This window comes from Psittacula echo (assembly GCF_963264785.1).
Source record: "Psittacula echo genome assembly, chromosome: 6".
In the NCBI taxonomy this organism is placed as follows: domain Eukaryota; kingdom Metazoa; phylum Chordata; class Aves; order Psittaciformes; family Psittacidae; genus Psittacula; species Psittacula echo.
The window spans coordinates 30951970-30968771 of NC_137743.1; the positions used below are offsets into that span (position 1 = coordinate 30951970).

General features: G+C 44.7%; 2 protein-coding genes across 3 annotated transcripts in view; one reads left to right on the forward strand and one right to left on the reverse strand.

The window, feature by feature from the left end:
* The window catches only part of SNX4 (sorting nexin 4), a 35696-nt gene extending 33865 nt beyond the window's left edge, over window positions 1-1831 (reverse strand). For both annotated transcript variants that reach the window (XM_080621055.1, XM_080621054.1), the window contains exons 1-2: window positions 1720-1831; window positions 601-716 (exon numbers count right to left, since the gene is read on the reverse strand). In XM_080621055.1, coding sequence (XP_080477181.1) covers window positions 601-716; window positions 1720-1818 — 215 coding nt within the window. In that variant the 5' untranslated portion in view covers window positions 1819-1831. The remainder of the gene's footprint in view (window positions 1-600; window positions 717-1719) is intronic.
* Window positions 1832-11034: 9203 nt separating this feature from the next.
* The window catches only part of LOC308222859 (TGF-beta receptor type-2-like), a gene marked incomplete at its 5' end in the record, with an annotated part of 36171 nt that continues 30403 nt past the window's right edge, over window positions 11035-16802 (forward strand). Inside the window, one exon of the mRNA XM_080621299.1 lies at window positions 11035-11086. Within this exon, the coding sequence (XP_080477425.1) occupies window positions 11035-11086 (52 nt within the window). The remainder of the gene's footprint in view (window positions 11087-16802) is intronic.

Below are 16802 nucleotides of genomic sequence, written 5' to 3' on the forward strand. Positions count from 1 at the left end.
CTGTATTATTAATCTTGTTAACACAAGAAGAGAAATAGCAAGCACTAAGTTCTCCACTGAAAGCTCAAGCTAGTATGAAGGAAGGAAATAGTTAATTAACCTCAACCCTTTGAGGATCTACAAGGAGTATGTGGTGATCAGATCAAGCAAAACACTTCAAATATTAGCAGTAAATTTTGACCACATGACATAAGTGATGAGATTTCTTTATTTTCTTGTGATCTCAACCAAGCCTAACCATCACTTTAGACCTCAATGCACAACCTTTCTCACATACAATCTCATATGTACATATATAAGTTTATCCAACCCATGTCTAAGAAACAGCCAAACAGTTGTTGACACCATATTAAAGCAACATCTGAGCACTCATTTTTCCACATACACAGTTACACAACATCAGCATTAGTACTGCTGCAGATCTGATGCCAAGTTTTCACGGGAAAAGATCCCCTAGAGTAGGCTGATAATTGCATAACAAGTCATAAACCAGCTAGATCCTTTCATCAGCTGTACCTGAATATTTTCAGGGGTGGATGGGGGGAGAGTATGTTTAAAATGGCACATCCACACACTGGAGAGTGAGCTCTCATCACCCACCTTGTCTCAATAAGGTAAGCAGTATATGTTTCTTGCATGTTCATGGCATTCCTCCCAGTCCGTTTTTCAGCTTCTGAAACAGTGATTTCCATTTTTTTTGCCAAACAATCTTCCATCTTTTTAGAAGAGGAAAATAAAGATTCATGTAACATCAGCCACACAAGGCAAAGGCCACTAACCCTGCTTCCCCTTCTTCCACACCACATTCATTTAAATAAGACAGGTCTCTATAGGATAAAGGCTTTGGCAAGGCTTTGTTTTATACCTGTGTTCTGTATCACATTTGCAAATGAAAACAAAAAACCTGCTTCTGTGAAAAAAGAAAACCAACAAAATCTACAAATAGACAAAAACCATCAGGAGCCAGGAGGACAGGAAGGAAAAATATTTTTTCTCACAGGTAACAAAGTAACCTTTTCTAAAAAAAAATCCAAACAAACAAGTCAACCCCAGTACTTTCTACCCAAACACTTCCCAACTCCCGGTGAATTCCTCCTCAGGGCACCTGGGATACACCTCTCCCCTTTCACCGGAAACAGAATACATCCGGACTGAGATGGTTTCTATTTAATCTCTCAGAGGAGGATCGTCATCTTTTACACATTGGTGAGCAGAAACCAGTCAGGACCACACACCCACCCTAGAAAGGCAATGCTTAATTGAAAGGGAGGCGGCTTATTTGGGAAATTTAAGGGGGAGGAAGAAGACAAATTGAGAAGATACTTAATAAATAGTAACAGTGATCTAGCACCAGGGATGAGGGCTGATCGCGCACAAAGCCCTGTGACCCCGTCCACAATGGAGCTGGAAGGAAAAGCCCCCAGCTCAGAGGGTCGGGCTGCACAGCGCTGCCCCTAGCTCCTCCAGGCAGGGGCTCGGCCTTAGGCAGGCAGCGGGAGGGCCCATCCCCACCTGTATCCCCTTCCCGCCGCGACGCTCCGGCCTCCCCGCGCCGGCCGAACCCCGCACCCCTCCCCGCCTGTCCACGGCCAGCGGCGCGGCGGCCGGGCAGCATACTCAGGAAAGCCCGGTGCTCGGCCCCGGCGGAGTAGGCCGTGCCGAGGCCGGCAGCCCGCGGGAGGGACACCGCCCCGATGCCACCACCCTCCGCACCCTCACCGTGGCTGCGGACTGCTCCGAAGCCGGGAGGCCACTGCAGGGTACGGCGCCGTCCTCCTCCGAGCGGCTATCGCTCGGCTCGGCCTCTGCGCTCTCCATGGGGATACGGGGTTCGGCCGTCTCCCTCCGCGCAGGCGCTGAGGCCGACTTCGGCGGGCAAACTCATCGCAGGTCCTAGAGAGAGCGGCGGGGCGGGGGGTGGGTCCGTCCGGAGGCTGGAGTGCTGGGCGAGGGGTTCCGGCCCGCCTCGGCCGGTGCTCATCGACTGACTCGATCCAAGCCCGTTGCAGGCTGTTGGCGTCCTGCACGCCTTTCTGCCCATAACTGCCCCGTTAGGTCCCCGGCTGTGGGCACTGCCTCCTGAACACTGAGTAAAAGCCACCCCTCGTTGTCATACTGCTCCGCTCGCCCAAAGCCCGGCAGCGTGAGCCTCCAGCCCAGGAGAGGGACAGACGTTCTGCCGTGCCTTGGGCGCTTACCCTCGTTCGTAGAGTTGTGAATGTTTATTTCTAATGTTTATTTTTGTTGTTGTTCCTCTCTTAGTTCGCGGGTCACTGAAGAGTTCCTGATGCGCCCATGCTGTGTCTTATCTTTCGTCCGTAGCAGGGCGACCTGTCATTTTGCTTTATAGAGCCTCTTTCAGCAGCTGCTAGCTTTCCCACAGGATGTTGGTTAACGTTAGGCAGCTCGGGTTATTTTTTTAGAGCCCATCAGCCCCTTACTTCTTCGCTCTCACTCCTTTACAAGCACCAAAGGACTCAATCATGCTGTGTTTGCTTTCACCTACCCTCCCGTCTGCCCTGCTTTCTCCATCGGCTCCCTCCCAGCAGCGGTACAACATCCAGAAGGGTATTCTCTGCCCACCATACCTGCCGGCTAACACCAAAAACTGTCCCATCCTGCCACACTTCATCGGGAGGTACCTGAGTAGTTAAAATCACTGGAGTTCAGCCCTGTCATTTATGTAGTGAAAGCCTCAACTGCCTTGTGTCTTATCATCGAGCAGGAACAATCCTTACTGTGCATTTCTGCCCGACAGCTTCTACTGAAAAGCAGTTAATATATCAATACATGTATAGATATATATATAGATATATATATATATGTGCAAGGTCCTACCCCTGGGTTGGAGCAATCCCAGGCACAGCTACAGGTTGGGCAGAGAAGAGATTCAGAGCAGCCTTGCGGAGAAGGACTTGGGGGTGTTGGTCGATGAGAAAATGAACATGAGCCGGCTTCAGTGTGCACTCGCAGCCCAGAAAGCCAACCGTATCCTGAGCTGCATCAAGAGGAACGTGACCAGCAGGTCGAAGGAGGTGATCCTGCCCCTCTGCTCTGCTCTCGTGAGACCTCACTTGGAGTATTGTGTGCAGTTCTGGTGTCCTCAACATAAAAAGGACATGGAACTGTTGGAACAAGTCCAGAGGAGGGCCATGAGGATGATCAGGGGACTGGAGCACCTCCTGTATGAAGACAGGCTGAGAAAGTTGGGGCTGTTCAGCCTGGAGAAGAGAAGGCTGCATGGAGACCTCAGAGCAGCCTTCCAGTATCTGAAGGGGGCCTACAAGGATGCTGGGGAGGGACTATTCATCAGGGACTGTAGTGACAGGACAAGGGGTAACGGGTTCAAACTTAAACAGGGGAAGTTTAGATTGGATCTAAGGAAGAAATTCTTTACTGAGAGGGTGGTGAGGCACTGGAATGGGTTGCCCAGGGAGGTTGTGAGTGCTCCATCCTTGGCGGTGTTCAGGGCCAGGTTGGATGAGGCCTTGGGTGACATGGTTTAGTGTGAGGTGTCCCTGCCCATGGCAGGGGGGTTGGAACTAGATGATCTTAAGGTCCTTTCCAACCATAACTATTCTATGATCCTATATATATATATATATTCATTACAGTAGCCTTTGGATTTACTCCATCAAACCCCAGGGTACCCACACAGTGTTCATGGAGCCAACAAACTGGGCGGAAGAGTTCTTCCTATTTACTACTTGTACGCCAAACATCATTTTGGACGCTCGTTCAGCCCCATCGTTCTCTGATTTACATATTACATCGTTTCCCTAAGATTTCCCATTTTTGCACCAGATTCCTGTCCTTTGATTCAGACACTATGTCTTCTATTATTCTCATGTAGCTTTTTTTTCTTTTCCTGCCCTTTTCAAACCCAGGTTAAAGGCCACCTCAGGAGATTAAAGAGTTGATATTACAGGTTTTTTTGCTTTGCCTTTTTTCTGCTCTGAGGAGGAAATGTTTTTTTTAGTGTTGACCAGAGCTGAATTTGCATAGATTTTTCATCCAAAAATTAATCTTTTTCTTTCAACAACTAAAATAAATCTCAAAGTCCCCTTTGAAGACCCCCATGAATTAATATTTGGTGTCTGGTTTCTATTCTGTTGTCTTTAATGTTTATTCAACATTTTCCTCAGATTGTTTGAACTGATACCTCAATCCCTTCTTTCTCACCCCTCCACTAGTGTAGCTGGATGGAGTTTCACAAGCTTTTCCTCAAAAGGCTTTCCTAGAACAAAAGTTTTTTACAAGCATGTGAACTGTGATTTGTCCTCTGAATAGGACTGATTTAAGATTTGTTTTCTGAACCCAAAGTCCAGTTTAGATGTAAAAGCGTGATTGCACATTGTAAGACAAGGTCTGCTTTCCATTAGGGCATGGTTTTCTTATGTTTACTCAAGATGTACATTAAGATACATACGTTGTATCAATTACACTTGCATTTGCAGGATGTGCGTACTGAAATTTTTCTGATCCATATCAACGATATAATGGAAATATTTATGTGAAGCTCATGCAGGATATCAGAATTTGCATTAAATATTTTTATTATGGAAACAACATTAAATCAATAAAGTACAGTCATATTTTCAGGTCTAACATCAGTCGTTTCAAAAGCTATTTTCAGCTTTGAGTTTTCTTCATGCTACTAAGAGAAGTGGAGAAGAGTTAAAACACTACTTATGTAGGAGGGTAATGACAGAAGTGCCTAAATCAGGATGACCAACAGCCTGGGTCCCCCTCACATGCGTTATAGCCTGGAGAGCTTTAGAGGAGAACGTGAGATGTCCTATGCAATGAAGACGTCTTCAGTGAGCACCAAAGCCTCCAATGAAGTGCTCTTCCTGGGCCACATTTCACCACCTCAGCCTGCAAAGGAGGCAAGCAGTATTTCCTTCCAGAGAAAGGGTCCCAGCACGGTACTGCTTTCAGGAGTACCTCCAGAAGCTGTGCTACTTTGATCAAAAAAGCTGTAGTGTTCCTCCCCTAGCTAGGCACAAGCTCTAGTGCAATCAGGCTCTCTTCAAATCCCCTCTTGTCAGGATGAGTCTGATTTCCTGCAGGTTATTGAAACCAGGACACTCTCCTGCTCTTCACTAGGTGGCATGTCCCTTGTTTATCAACCATAAGAAGCCAAGCTCAAATCAGCTTCCTACCTACAAGTCTCTTTAGTCTCTGAAGCTGTCATTGGAGAGGTAAACTTTCTCAGAAACAACCTTTTCACATGAAAGCACCATTGACTTCCTTACCAGAGAGTTACATATCTTACAGGAGAGAAAGCAGTACACCAGGTTCACCAAACTTAGGTGCTTCTTTTTGCAAGTTTTAGTACACTTTCTCTAAGCCATGACTCCATGCAGAAGCATCAGACTGCCCCATTGCCCTCCTCCTGGGTGCCCTCCTCTCAGCTCTTCCTCACTCTCAGCACAGTCTCTGGCAAACAGGGACCCCATCTTTTTCTAATCTGTAAGCCCATTCTTTGTAATCTCAGCATTACTCTTTTTTACTTTTTTTTTACTCAAAAAAACCCTGCTTTTTTACTCAATTAAGTCTCAGCATTTACACTTACCTTGTAACTAGCTTCCTGATGCTTTGTGTAACGTTATGCGTGTTACCTTTCTTGCTTAAATCTATTGACGGTCTGGTTTGTTCTAGCAAATAACATACCCTAAACAAAAAATAAATGCCATAGTAACGGAAAATTTTTCAGACCATTCCCTTTTGTTACAACACTAATTTTCAGTAACTTCATTTAGAGTTCCTTATCCCTTCAACTTCTTAGAAGTAGATAGAGTTAAATGAAAATACAGCCATCACCAACAACCATCTCTTTGCTACTGAGAACTTAAATGAAGACACCTAAAGCAGCGGCTATGCTTTGCTTCTGCTCCACAACAATCATGGCCTTTCAATAACCTCAGGAAGAAAGAGCTAACCGGAAAGAAAAATCATGGAAGGATAAGTGGAGAGTGGAAAAGAAATATGGATGTCTTTTGGCATGAGGGACATCATCCGATCCCACTCAGTCTGAAACTGGAGCAGGGGTCTCCATCCATTTCATCAATGGCAGATCTGGATCCATGAATACAAACAAGAAAGCTAAAACTAATCCACATTTTTGAAAGGATCTGTACAAGCAGATCAATAGTATGAACAAAAATTGACTAAAAATGGCTTCAAAAGCAGCACAAAACAAGCCATGAGAAAAATTCAAAACTTCACGGGAAGAAAACAGTAAGACTTAGGAAAGAATTGAACAAAAAAAACGTACCAACTCTAACACTTTATATAGATAGTCAAATTAGACCTTTACTTAATCTTGATGCAACTTTGGTCAAGGAGCCTGTTGCATGCAGTCTAAAAGAAGTTGGAAGTTCAGCCTTTGTTCTGGACCATGGAACAACTCCAATAAAAGCCAGGCATCACTTCGAAAATGCATTTATCTTGCGTGGCTCCCGAAACAAGTGTTAGCTGAGAGGCAGGAGGATGGGGAAGTTAGCAGGGCTATGGAGGAATGGTTGTGTCAATGCAGACAGAGCCACTGTGTCCAAAGGAGGTATAGCTGTGTCCCTCAGGAGGTATTGCCAGCTTCGATTGTACTCCTTGTGCTACTTGATCATGAAAGGTTACCACACTATCGCTGGGACAAGCTGCAGCAAGAGAATGGAAAATGACAAAGGTGAAGTCATTCCCTTAGGCGATAGACAGCACAAACTGTCGTACCATGTACGTGACCTCAAACACCAGAACTCTATGAAGCAGTCAGCGGGAAGGTAATGAGAACTTTTCCCAGAGACCTATGGGCACCTTTAGTGCCCACCAGGCAATGGTGTTTGAATTTATTCAACCCTCCCAGGACTGGAGCCAGTGTCCTTGTGAATGCAGGATTCAGGCAACTGTTGCTGATGGCACAGTGAAACCAAGGCCATGCTAATAAGATGCAGAAGTGATGACACTGAAATTCCTGGGGTTTAATTAACTGCCAGGACAACATGGGAGTAGTTCTATACAACCGCACAATATATGCACATAAATTAAGAGTACGGATTTGTACTTACTAGTAGAAGCTGAGTCCTGATCCTATCAGGTAGCCACTTTCCTTAGACCTGCCTTTTAAAACTTCAACGTATAAAGCAAATCCTCTTCTCAACAAAAACACTCATGGACCTTATCTGAAGCTCAGCATCGATCCTGATAGCAACAGACTGAAAAAGAACAAAGCAGATGCAACAGATATTAGTCGAGCCATGTAACATGAAAGAAATCGAGAGGGTCAAAGGAACATCTGATTGCAGAAGTAAACCCAGCACCTTTTGTTGTAGTCAGTCTTTTAAACTCAATGCTCCTGCTATTATCTCTGGGGTCTAGCAAGCATGGAGGATGTTCAGGGAAGCTCAGGAGCATTGGCCCTTGCATTAGAACTGCCCAGGGCATGGCTATGTGGTTCCCTTCTTCCGCTTCCCTCCCTTCATGTTCCTTTCACATGAAGGTGATCTTTGCCCCTGGGAAGAATAAGAGGTTTGACTCACCTGGGTCTGGCACTTGTCCATCATGATGGTACCCTGCACAAAAGTGTTTAGTGCCTAACTTGGGAGCTTCAAATCTATTGATTGACTGCAGAGTATTGCCTCCCACAGTGGAACCCCAGGCTGTTTGAAACCTTCGTTTAAATATATGCTATATTATTTCAGGTGTCCAAAGTTTTATTTTACTTCTGTAGTAAATATCTTCCATCTCCCAAATGAGAACTTTGGGAAAACTGTTCCCACAACTCAACTTAAAAATCACCCTGCAGAGACCTTACGTTCCTCAGCCTAAATCCAGTCTTCAGTGTGTCTTGAGTTATGAGGTTGTCCAGACCACTAATAGAGGAGCAGGGGAATTTACACCAAAAGGAATAAACAAGCCAACAATAAAAATAACCATTTATCTCTTCTTCCTCCCCAGTGTCTTACTCCACAGATCACTGTGTTCTCTCATGGAAGCAAAGCTCTATAATGTCAGTTTAGGCACTTTAGGCTAAGTGAGTACTTGCTCATTTTCCCCTGAGTATATTTGGTGGATTTTTAGTTTGCATTTTTTTCCTTGGATAAGTCTGAGAAATAAGCAGAGCCCCCAGAACAGAGATGTTGGTCAGAAAAAAGTCCAGGTCAGTGGGGCACATGCTTCGTGGCTCCCAGCTCAGCGCAGGGTTACTCAGCCATTGCGGTAGGAAAGAAAAAACCTCCCATCCTCATGTTCTTCCTATTTTGCATGAGGTTTGCTTACAATAGCCTCTGCTCAGTGGACTGAAAATGCAGGTTACAAGAGGGTACATCTAGCCCTGTGCAATCCTACATGCATCAAGGGCTCAACAGGCAGGTTCTGTCCATGCAGAAAGCAGCCCGCAGAGCCCAGCATCCAGTTTATGAAAGCAAACCCCTGCCCAAGTCACTACAACACCATGTTTTTCCAAGCAGCAGGTCCAACACCATCTAGAAATAAGTACAGGAGTTTAGGAAGAGTGGGATAAACATCGCTGCCCAAAAGCTTCCCCTTGCTGAGCTTCCTGTGGAAACCCAACTGCCTTGTAAAGATGCTGTTGCATGGGACAGCTACTGCCTTTCCTCTCATTTTGGTGAGCTCCAGCTCCAAATCTCTCCCTAAGATTATTCTGCAGACAGGATGAAGTATTCAACAGGGTTCAGTTTGGCTCAGAAGTTGTTTGGGATTGCCTGGGTTTTTGGAAAACACAGCTCCCACAGCTCAGGGTCTCTGGCTGCGGGGACATTGTGCAGGTTTCCTGCTGCCTTCCCAAGTTCTGCTGCTAAAAAAATAATATCCCTTGCACTTCCAAATCATACAGCATGTTTTGTCAATGTCCACCTTTGTTTAAAGCCCCTCCGGTCTCCTGGTGGGAACATTATTTCTCTCTGAGTTTCATGGGCAGCAGGGGATTCTTCCTGATTTTAAAGAGGACTCCCATGGATCATGAATAATCTGTGACGTTCCTAACACAGACCTTATCCAGTTGTCTTGTAACACACAGAAGGCCTCACATGTGAAAGTCCAACCGGTAGTCTGAGCAACCTGTGATCATTTTGAAATGCTCTGAATCAGAAAGAGGAGATTTGGCAGGTCACCCAAAGAAACCACTGTGCACACAGCAGTTTCAATACGCTTATTGGAAAATAATGTCTTTCTAAAAGTTTGCCAAACATTTGCTCATGTCCTTAGCCCTCAAAGGCCATACCTCAGCTGTTGTAACACAGGCCAACCCATTTCTTCTTGATTAATACTATATAGCACACAGAAAGATGCCCAGTTTGATGTAAAGACAACCAAGTGAGGGACAGCACTGCAGTAGCTTGCTTAGGAATCAAGTCAATGTCCTCCAGCGCTGTGAGCAAGAGGCAGCTCCCCTGGTCAGGCAGACCTTCCTTAGGTACCTTCCCTGTGTACCCCAGGTGGTATCTTCCCTCCAGGGCTTCCACCTGGCTCTCTGCTCTTTTATTCCAGGTGCATATGGCCATTTCTCCATGGAAGACAGGCTAAGATAGCTTGCATCTGGGCATCCTGAAGCAGGTCAAAGCACACCAAGCAACTCTCTGCAGGGACATGCTTTGTGTAGCCATGGCATAGGAGACACACTTTATCAGCTGTGCCTGTACCTCATCTATCACCTCCTGTTTTTACTTTTTAAATACAGAAGAAGGGAAAAAAGATACTATTATTCTTCAACTCCCTAACAGAATAACTACTATAAATAGTTTACAAAACAAGTGGGTGCAGTTTATTGGATAGAGTCATACAAAGAAAGGACCTTGAAGTTCAACGGAGCGAAATGCTTACTGACAATGATCACACACACGCATGAGCATACACAAACACACTATGCATCCGCCAAATACTGATTAATGAACTGAAAGATTAGTTGTAAAATGGGTAAAGAAAAAGCTGGAGAATCACTAAGTTAGAATGCTATATATGCACCAAAAATGATTTGATGTATTTGTCGATAACTGGAAAAATTTAGACTCAACTTTGAGAAGGCATTTTGGCTGCAAAAAACCTTAATAACAACCTCTCTTTCTCTGCCACACACGAGTACATAAATCGTTATTTTAACAGTCTTCAGAATGGGAGTAGATCATAGGGCAAGAGTTTGAGGATTTTACTCCTCTTTTTGCCACTGATTGATTGTGGCAAAATTTCCTTGAGCCAAGGAAAGTTGGATTTCTGCTGCATTTCACAGTTTCCCTTTTGTAAGTGGGATAATATTTCTTACAAGTTTTTGTAAAGCAGTTTGAGATCTTGGGGAGAAAGCAGCTATTTAAATGCTCTATGTTATTATTTTAGGCCCTGATTCAGGAAAACATCTAAGTATATGTTTAAATCCTGCTGCTTTAATGGGTTGAAAACACCTACTTTAGGCTGAGCTTATATTGATGTGGTATTTCTGAAAAAGCTGCCCTAAAACTTCTAATTATCCCTATTAAAAATACAGCCTGTTGAAGCTTATTTAAAAGATAGAGTTAATTTCTAAAAGGGGGACGAAAAGTAGCAAATTAATGGCAGCTCAGCATATTGAAGCATTACCTTCTGTGTTTAGTTCAGATGAGAGAGGCATGCAGGAGTACCCATGCCTTTTTGATTAGATGCATGCAACAGACATTAGGTCCCCTTCAAGGATCCTCAGACTTTATGGAGCTGGGAGCAGCTCCACGTTGTCATCGGAACAAAAAGAAATCAAATTCTTTTTCTCAGAGCTGGGCTTCTTCTTCCGGCTCCCCCCTCCCATATTTGTATGTATTTCAAGAGGAGAGTTGGGCTTAGCTTGCTCATAAACTGCAGTTCCTGGGCGGACCCCACACACAGCTGGGCTTTAGCGGCTGGATCCGCCTTCCCGGCAAGCCTAGCCGGGAGCCTCGCAAACTCAGGGCTCTGGGCTTGACAGCAGAAATGCAGAAGACGGGCTGCACCGAGGGAAGATGAACTGGTCAACGCCGTGAAGCCGGGCTTCTGGTTGCTGGCAGGATCCAGAAAATGGGTTACTGGAGAAGACTGGGTCTGCTTGCCTTGCTGCTGCTCTCCTTCTGTGAGTACAAAAATGTTTCTGGTTAGGCAGAGTATGTTAAGCAACATACTCTGCGAGGTCATTTATTTTTCCTTCCTCCAGCAAAATAGCTAATCTTTGATTTCTCCCCTGACAGCAATTAGATGGAGGATTGGAAATAGCTGAAAGTTTAGTAGAATACACTGCTACAACTGCATCAGCTGTGTATTTCTCTTACGGCAAAGGGCGAGAGATTGCCTTGGTGAAAAGCTCTGCGTGCTCGCTTGGAGCAGCTTGCAGATGTCAGTGTTTACAGTGCAAAAATATATATAGGTCAGCATTACTTGTTGGAAGTTTTTATTTTATTGAGGGAGATTAAAAGCAACTGAAGTGCACCGCTGAATGATCTGGTTTCAACAGTGTCCAGATGTGGTGAAGTTTGCAGCTTAGAACTTTTATCAGCCCCGCTTTATGCACAGAATTAATAGAACTATTAAAGAATTAAAGAAGTGAGGCGAGGGGGAGGAGAAGTGTCTTTGCAACAACATCTGGTTATTCAGCAAACCTTTCCAGCACTTACGTAAAGATTTCTCTGTAATAAGTGCCCTGTTTCAGTTTTGATAGCACTTCTTCAATACTGTAGATAAAACCCTTCAACAGCACTTGAAAATGTGCCCATCCATGGTTTAAATTCTCTGGTTTATATCTTGATGATTGTTTTATAACAGGGAATAGATTTGTATATAAGTGAGTGTTATATACACATCTCCTAAGTATGTGCGTGTGTCTTTTTGTATATACAGTGCCTATGTATGTGTATACACACATATATCCCTATATAGTATGTATTTATATATTTGCATGGACAACAGCACTTTTTTCAGTGAACTCTTTTACAAACACAGACCCATTCCCCTCGCTGTGGAAATTCCAATGCAACTGAAATTGCTTTTTGCTCAAAGCAATGAAGTAGGAGGATTATAATTCCAATATTTTTGCATCCAAGTGAAACAACTGGGGGCAGGGATCTGTATCTGCATTCACTTTACAGGGGTCCCCCTATCTACAGGAATAGGGAATGAAAGAATATGATCAGTTGGTGTGTAGGCAAATACAAGCCTTCATGCAACTCTTGAAGCAAAGAGACCCAGAGGGGGGGACTTAGGACAAAAGATCTGATTGACTTTTCAGAAAGTTATGGAAATACATAGAATTCATTATTGTAGATAATACCCTAAAGTGTGGTTTGAAATGTAGGATGCTATACCAATAACATCCTGCTAAATTAATCACATTTGGAGCAGAACTAAAGGAATTATTACAAGGTATTATTTAAAGCACAGCCTTGGGTTGGTTTTGGTAAGAAAGAAGACCACTAATTATCCTTCAGAAATACCTAATTTTGGATTTATTTAGCTTATGGCTTCCTTTTTCTGAAAGGCAAGGGTTTTAATCTGAAAGAAGCCAAACCAAAACATATTATGATTACTAAGTTCATCCAAAAGGTTACGTGAATGATATGATGACAAAATTTGCCTCTGTATGGGAAAAAATAAGTAAGCCAAAGCTTGCTTTCTGTGATTCAGCTCAACAATGATAGACATCTTCTGGAGCTACATCCACTTCCCTGAACATACAGTGCTAAGATTGACCCTACAGTCATTCTGAGGCAGTAAAGTACCCTGAGATCCCACTTTGCATTGACTTTAGGGAGAAGGGAAAAGCAGGTTCCCCAAATTGACGGAAAATAGGCATCCAGCTGTTCTCCAAGCAATAAATCCCACAACTCAGCTTGGTGACAGCAACAAAATCACTCCTCATAGCACAGAGATTCAAGACTTGCCTTGGCCCAGACTGCATCTCTCTTATCCCAGAATAACTCCATCTGAGCATCATTAGGGACTTTGCTGCTCCTCCTGAGAGTTTACATGAGAGCAGGAGAGATCCCAATTTGTGTTCCACATTACGTGTCTCAACCCCTTCATCACTAATATGGTTGAGATCAGACAGCACATCTGACTGCTTTCATCCATATGTGATAGAGAAAAGGACTGTAGGCTGACAGACTGAGATTTCAGCTACTGGATTTCCCCATTTTTCCCTGGCCAGCCCTAGCAAGGTTTCCAAAAATCTACCCTCAAACTTCTTCCCAGTGGCAGTGGCTGCTGGAGGGCAGCATTTTTACGTGGCTTTCTCAGCAGGAGGCACAGACAGGAGCTGGAGTTGCACCACTGCTAACACAAACTCACACAGGTGAGCGGGGAATCCTTCCAAAGCAGAGAGCTGGCACGGTTCTGGATTTACCTAACCTAAGACAAAAAAATATTACAAGGATCATTGGGGATTGCAAAACCTGTCTTACAGTGCAGGGGCTGAGGGCTTTCTTTTGTTTCTTTTTTTTCTTTTTTGTTTCTTTGGTTTGGAGAGGAGAGAGCTGGGAGCTGAGCTAGGCATCATCTGTAACCAGGTCCCAGAAAGATACCTTCTGGCAAAGTCTTCCTCTTCTATGGGACACAGGGAAAACAAGATTTACATGCTGGAAGCTAAACCCAGGTGCTTTTGTGTTAGAGCACAACACAGTAAAGTTGTTCCAGCAGGTAATTACTCAGGCTCAGGATGTGGTGATTTTTTGTGCTCAAAGCCTTCAAGACTGCAAGACTATCTGCTCAGCAGACTATAACCCATTCAGAAGCTACGTACTTGATATCAGGATTACTGTATTGTGCACATGGAAACACTACAGCCTTAAAGTTAATAAACAGGAGTTTTCCTGCTCTGTTTTGTATCAGAATCAGGAAATTCTCCCTTGTGGTCTGTCAGGAACAGGGCTCAGGTCACGTCATGCAAGCATGGGGGTGACTAAAATCTTGTCTCACAGAGAGGAAAGCACCACAACTCTCTGAGCTGTTGAGACAACCTAAAGAACGTGAGCTAAGTGTCACTGGTGTGACGACAGCTCCCAGGGCATGAAGAGCCCCAGGAGCCCAACAAAGTGCCTTTGGGCATTCAACCTCCAAAAGAGGATATGAAACTTACCATCTTCCAAGGCATGTAGCACTTAGGAAGGGAGAGCTGTACCCCAGGGGATCTGCTGAAGCTCCAAAGAAAGAGATTTGTGAAACAAGGGAAGGTTGCAGGTCTGCTGCTGCAAGTCCAGGTTTGGGTCTGTTTTCCCATAACTCAGTCTCCCATTAAAATGCTGGCTTGCTAAAATATCCTGACATTTTTTGGTGTGACTCTCCTGGACTTCCTTTGCCACCGTCCCTCAAGGCACTTTGATGGCTCCACAGAAAGCACATTCAAGGTGGTATCTCTTGGTAGGTGGTGGCTCTCTGAAGCCACATGCTCTTCCCTGCTTACGCAAACCAGCCTTTTTGGCTAAATACATGTAGCATATATAATTCATAAATCATGACAGAGAGCGCCAGGGCTGTCAGGAAAACATCTCTGGCTTTTGATCTGCTCAAGAAATCTCTGACCTATCCCAGGCTCCTCAGGCAGCTCATTCAAGAAGTTGGCCTCTCATTTCTCAGGTCACCAGAACTAAAACCAAGGGTCATACTGCCACCAAGCTCCAGCCTGCTCCTCAGGAAGGGGAGCTATTGGGATTGCAGCCCAACACCAATTGTACACACAATCCAGTAACATGGGGTGAAACCTGAGCTAGTGAGAGCATGAGAGAAGGAACAGGATGAAGGAAGAGTCACTCTCCATTTCACAAGCAAATGCATCCATTTGCGGAAAGGGGCTTTGCATGTCCAAGGCTGAGCCAGAGCAGCAGAGCAGACCTCTTCTCCGAGGCTATGCGGCACATGGAGGTGGGTGCTGCCTGCCCCAGGACACATGGGTGCAGGGTTATGACAGTCCTTCTCAAGTAGCAGCATATTTTGCTTTGATGTTGTTATTAAGGCAGCCAAAACACCAAGGAAGAAATTATCACCCTCAAAACAAACCAGGGGGCTGCAGGGGTCCCGTGTCGGCTGGGTGTTGGTAGCTGGGTTGGAAGCAGGCACAGCATCCCACTGCCTGAAGGAGAAACTTGCCCATCCTGCCATGAGGCTAAGTAAGAACAAAATTGCAATACATTCTGCAGTTACGAAATGAAAGGGAAAAGCACAAGAAAAACCCTGACAGTGCAAACCCAGTGTCCTCTGCAGTGTTGGAAGTGGTGTGAGGCTCAGCAAGGAAAGTGATAGATTATTTTGAGTTTGCCTGTACACTTCTCCAAACCTGATGCTGCAGTTTCAGCCCCTGGTGCAAGTTAGACTAACTGAAGCTGGCAGTGTACAGCTATATCAGATTTATGAAAGCAGGCATTTCCTCTCCCCTTGCATCTCCAGCTTTGCTCACGCCTGAGAGGGGCTGGTCATCATTAAAGCTACTCAAGTCTGTGTTTTTGTGGGGGGCGTTTGGGAGGAATGTCCTTTCTGAAATATAATTCCATGGATCATGAAATTAAAACACACCATTTTCTAACAAAACCAAACCCAAACCTGATTTTTAATGGCGTTTCACTGGTGTTATCACTATTAATGATGGTCACAAAGACATTTTTGTGTACTAGTAGTAAAAAAGTTCAGCCAGCTGCAATCATATTTGTTGCTCCCATTAGAAATGGAGTCCTGAACAGATGTATCCCGCATATTCACCAAATATGCAGAAAGCAAACATTGGCATTAAAAACAGGTGACTGGGAGATTTTATTCTGAGAAAGTATTCAACTCTACTGCCTGTCCTCCACAGCTTTATATTGTTTCATGGTTTGTTCTGTAGAGCTTATTTCCTCAGGACATTATTTTCCTCTCCCCTTAGTGATAACTCTTTGCAATAACATTTGCTTTCAGCCAGGCTGCACAGCGTTGCAGCTTGCCATAAACTAATGAACTCTCCCATAGATTGTCGTGTTTTCAAGGAAGCGCAACATCTGATCTTTTTATTAAAAAAACCAGTCCCACCAAGGAGACAAAATCAGCAGCTCCCACACACTTTGCTCTTTTCACATCCAATGTTTAGCGCTGTGTGCCAAGTGAAAGCCTCGCACTGGAAGGGGCCTCCATGTAGAGGGGAGATAACACTGCTGATGGCTGCTTGCCGTATCAAACCTGTGGATTACAGCTACATTATCTCCATGCTGGACCCCAACTGTGGGATAACATTTCCTTAGGGATCTTCAGGGGGAAATGAAGGGGTGGCTGAAAGCTGTCTTGACCCTGCTTGCATGCACATCCCTGAGTTCAGAGATGACTGTTGTGATCCTGCCTCCGGAAAGGGTCTGTAACCTCCACAAGAGTCGTATTTCTTGATTGTCGGTTCATCTTTATGTTGCAGCCCATGCAGGGCTGAAACTCTCTCCTGCCAGCTGCTGGTAGCTGTCAAACTTTTCGAAGTGGGAGAGCCTGTTTATCGTGCAAGCCCCTCTGCGGCCCATGCTCCCACCAGTTGTGCTGCTCCAGGACTTACCCTTTCATGGAGCTGTTCCACTGCAGTGTTTTGCTTCCCATTGATAAGCCAGGAACATGCCTGACAAACAACAGCTGATTTATATACAAATGCATCTCAGCATTGGGGCAATTAATATATCCAACTGTACACCATAGCCTGCCAGTCTGCACTGAAGGGAGGACTATCGCCACGTGGATTCTAGAAGCTCCGAGGTTATGCCTCAGCCCAAGTGTCACTCTTGACTAGACAGGATTATTTACATCTGGATTCAATATGAAAATAAAAAAAAACATATTAAAAAGAAGACCATTTCAGC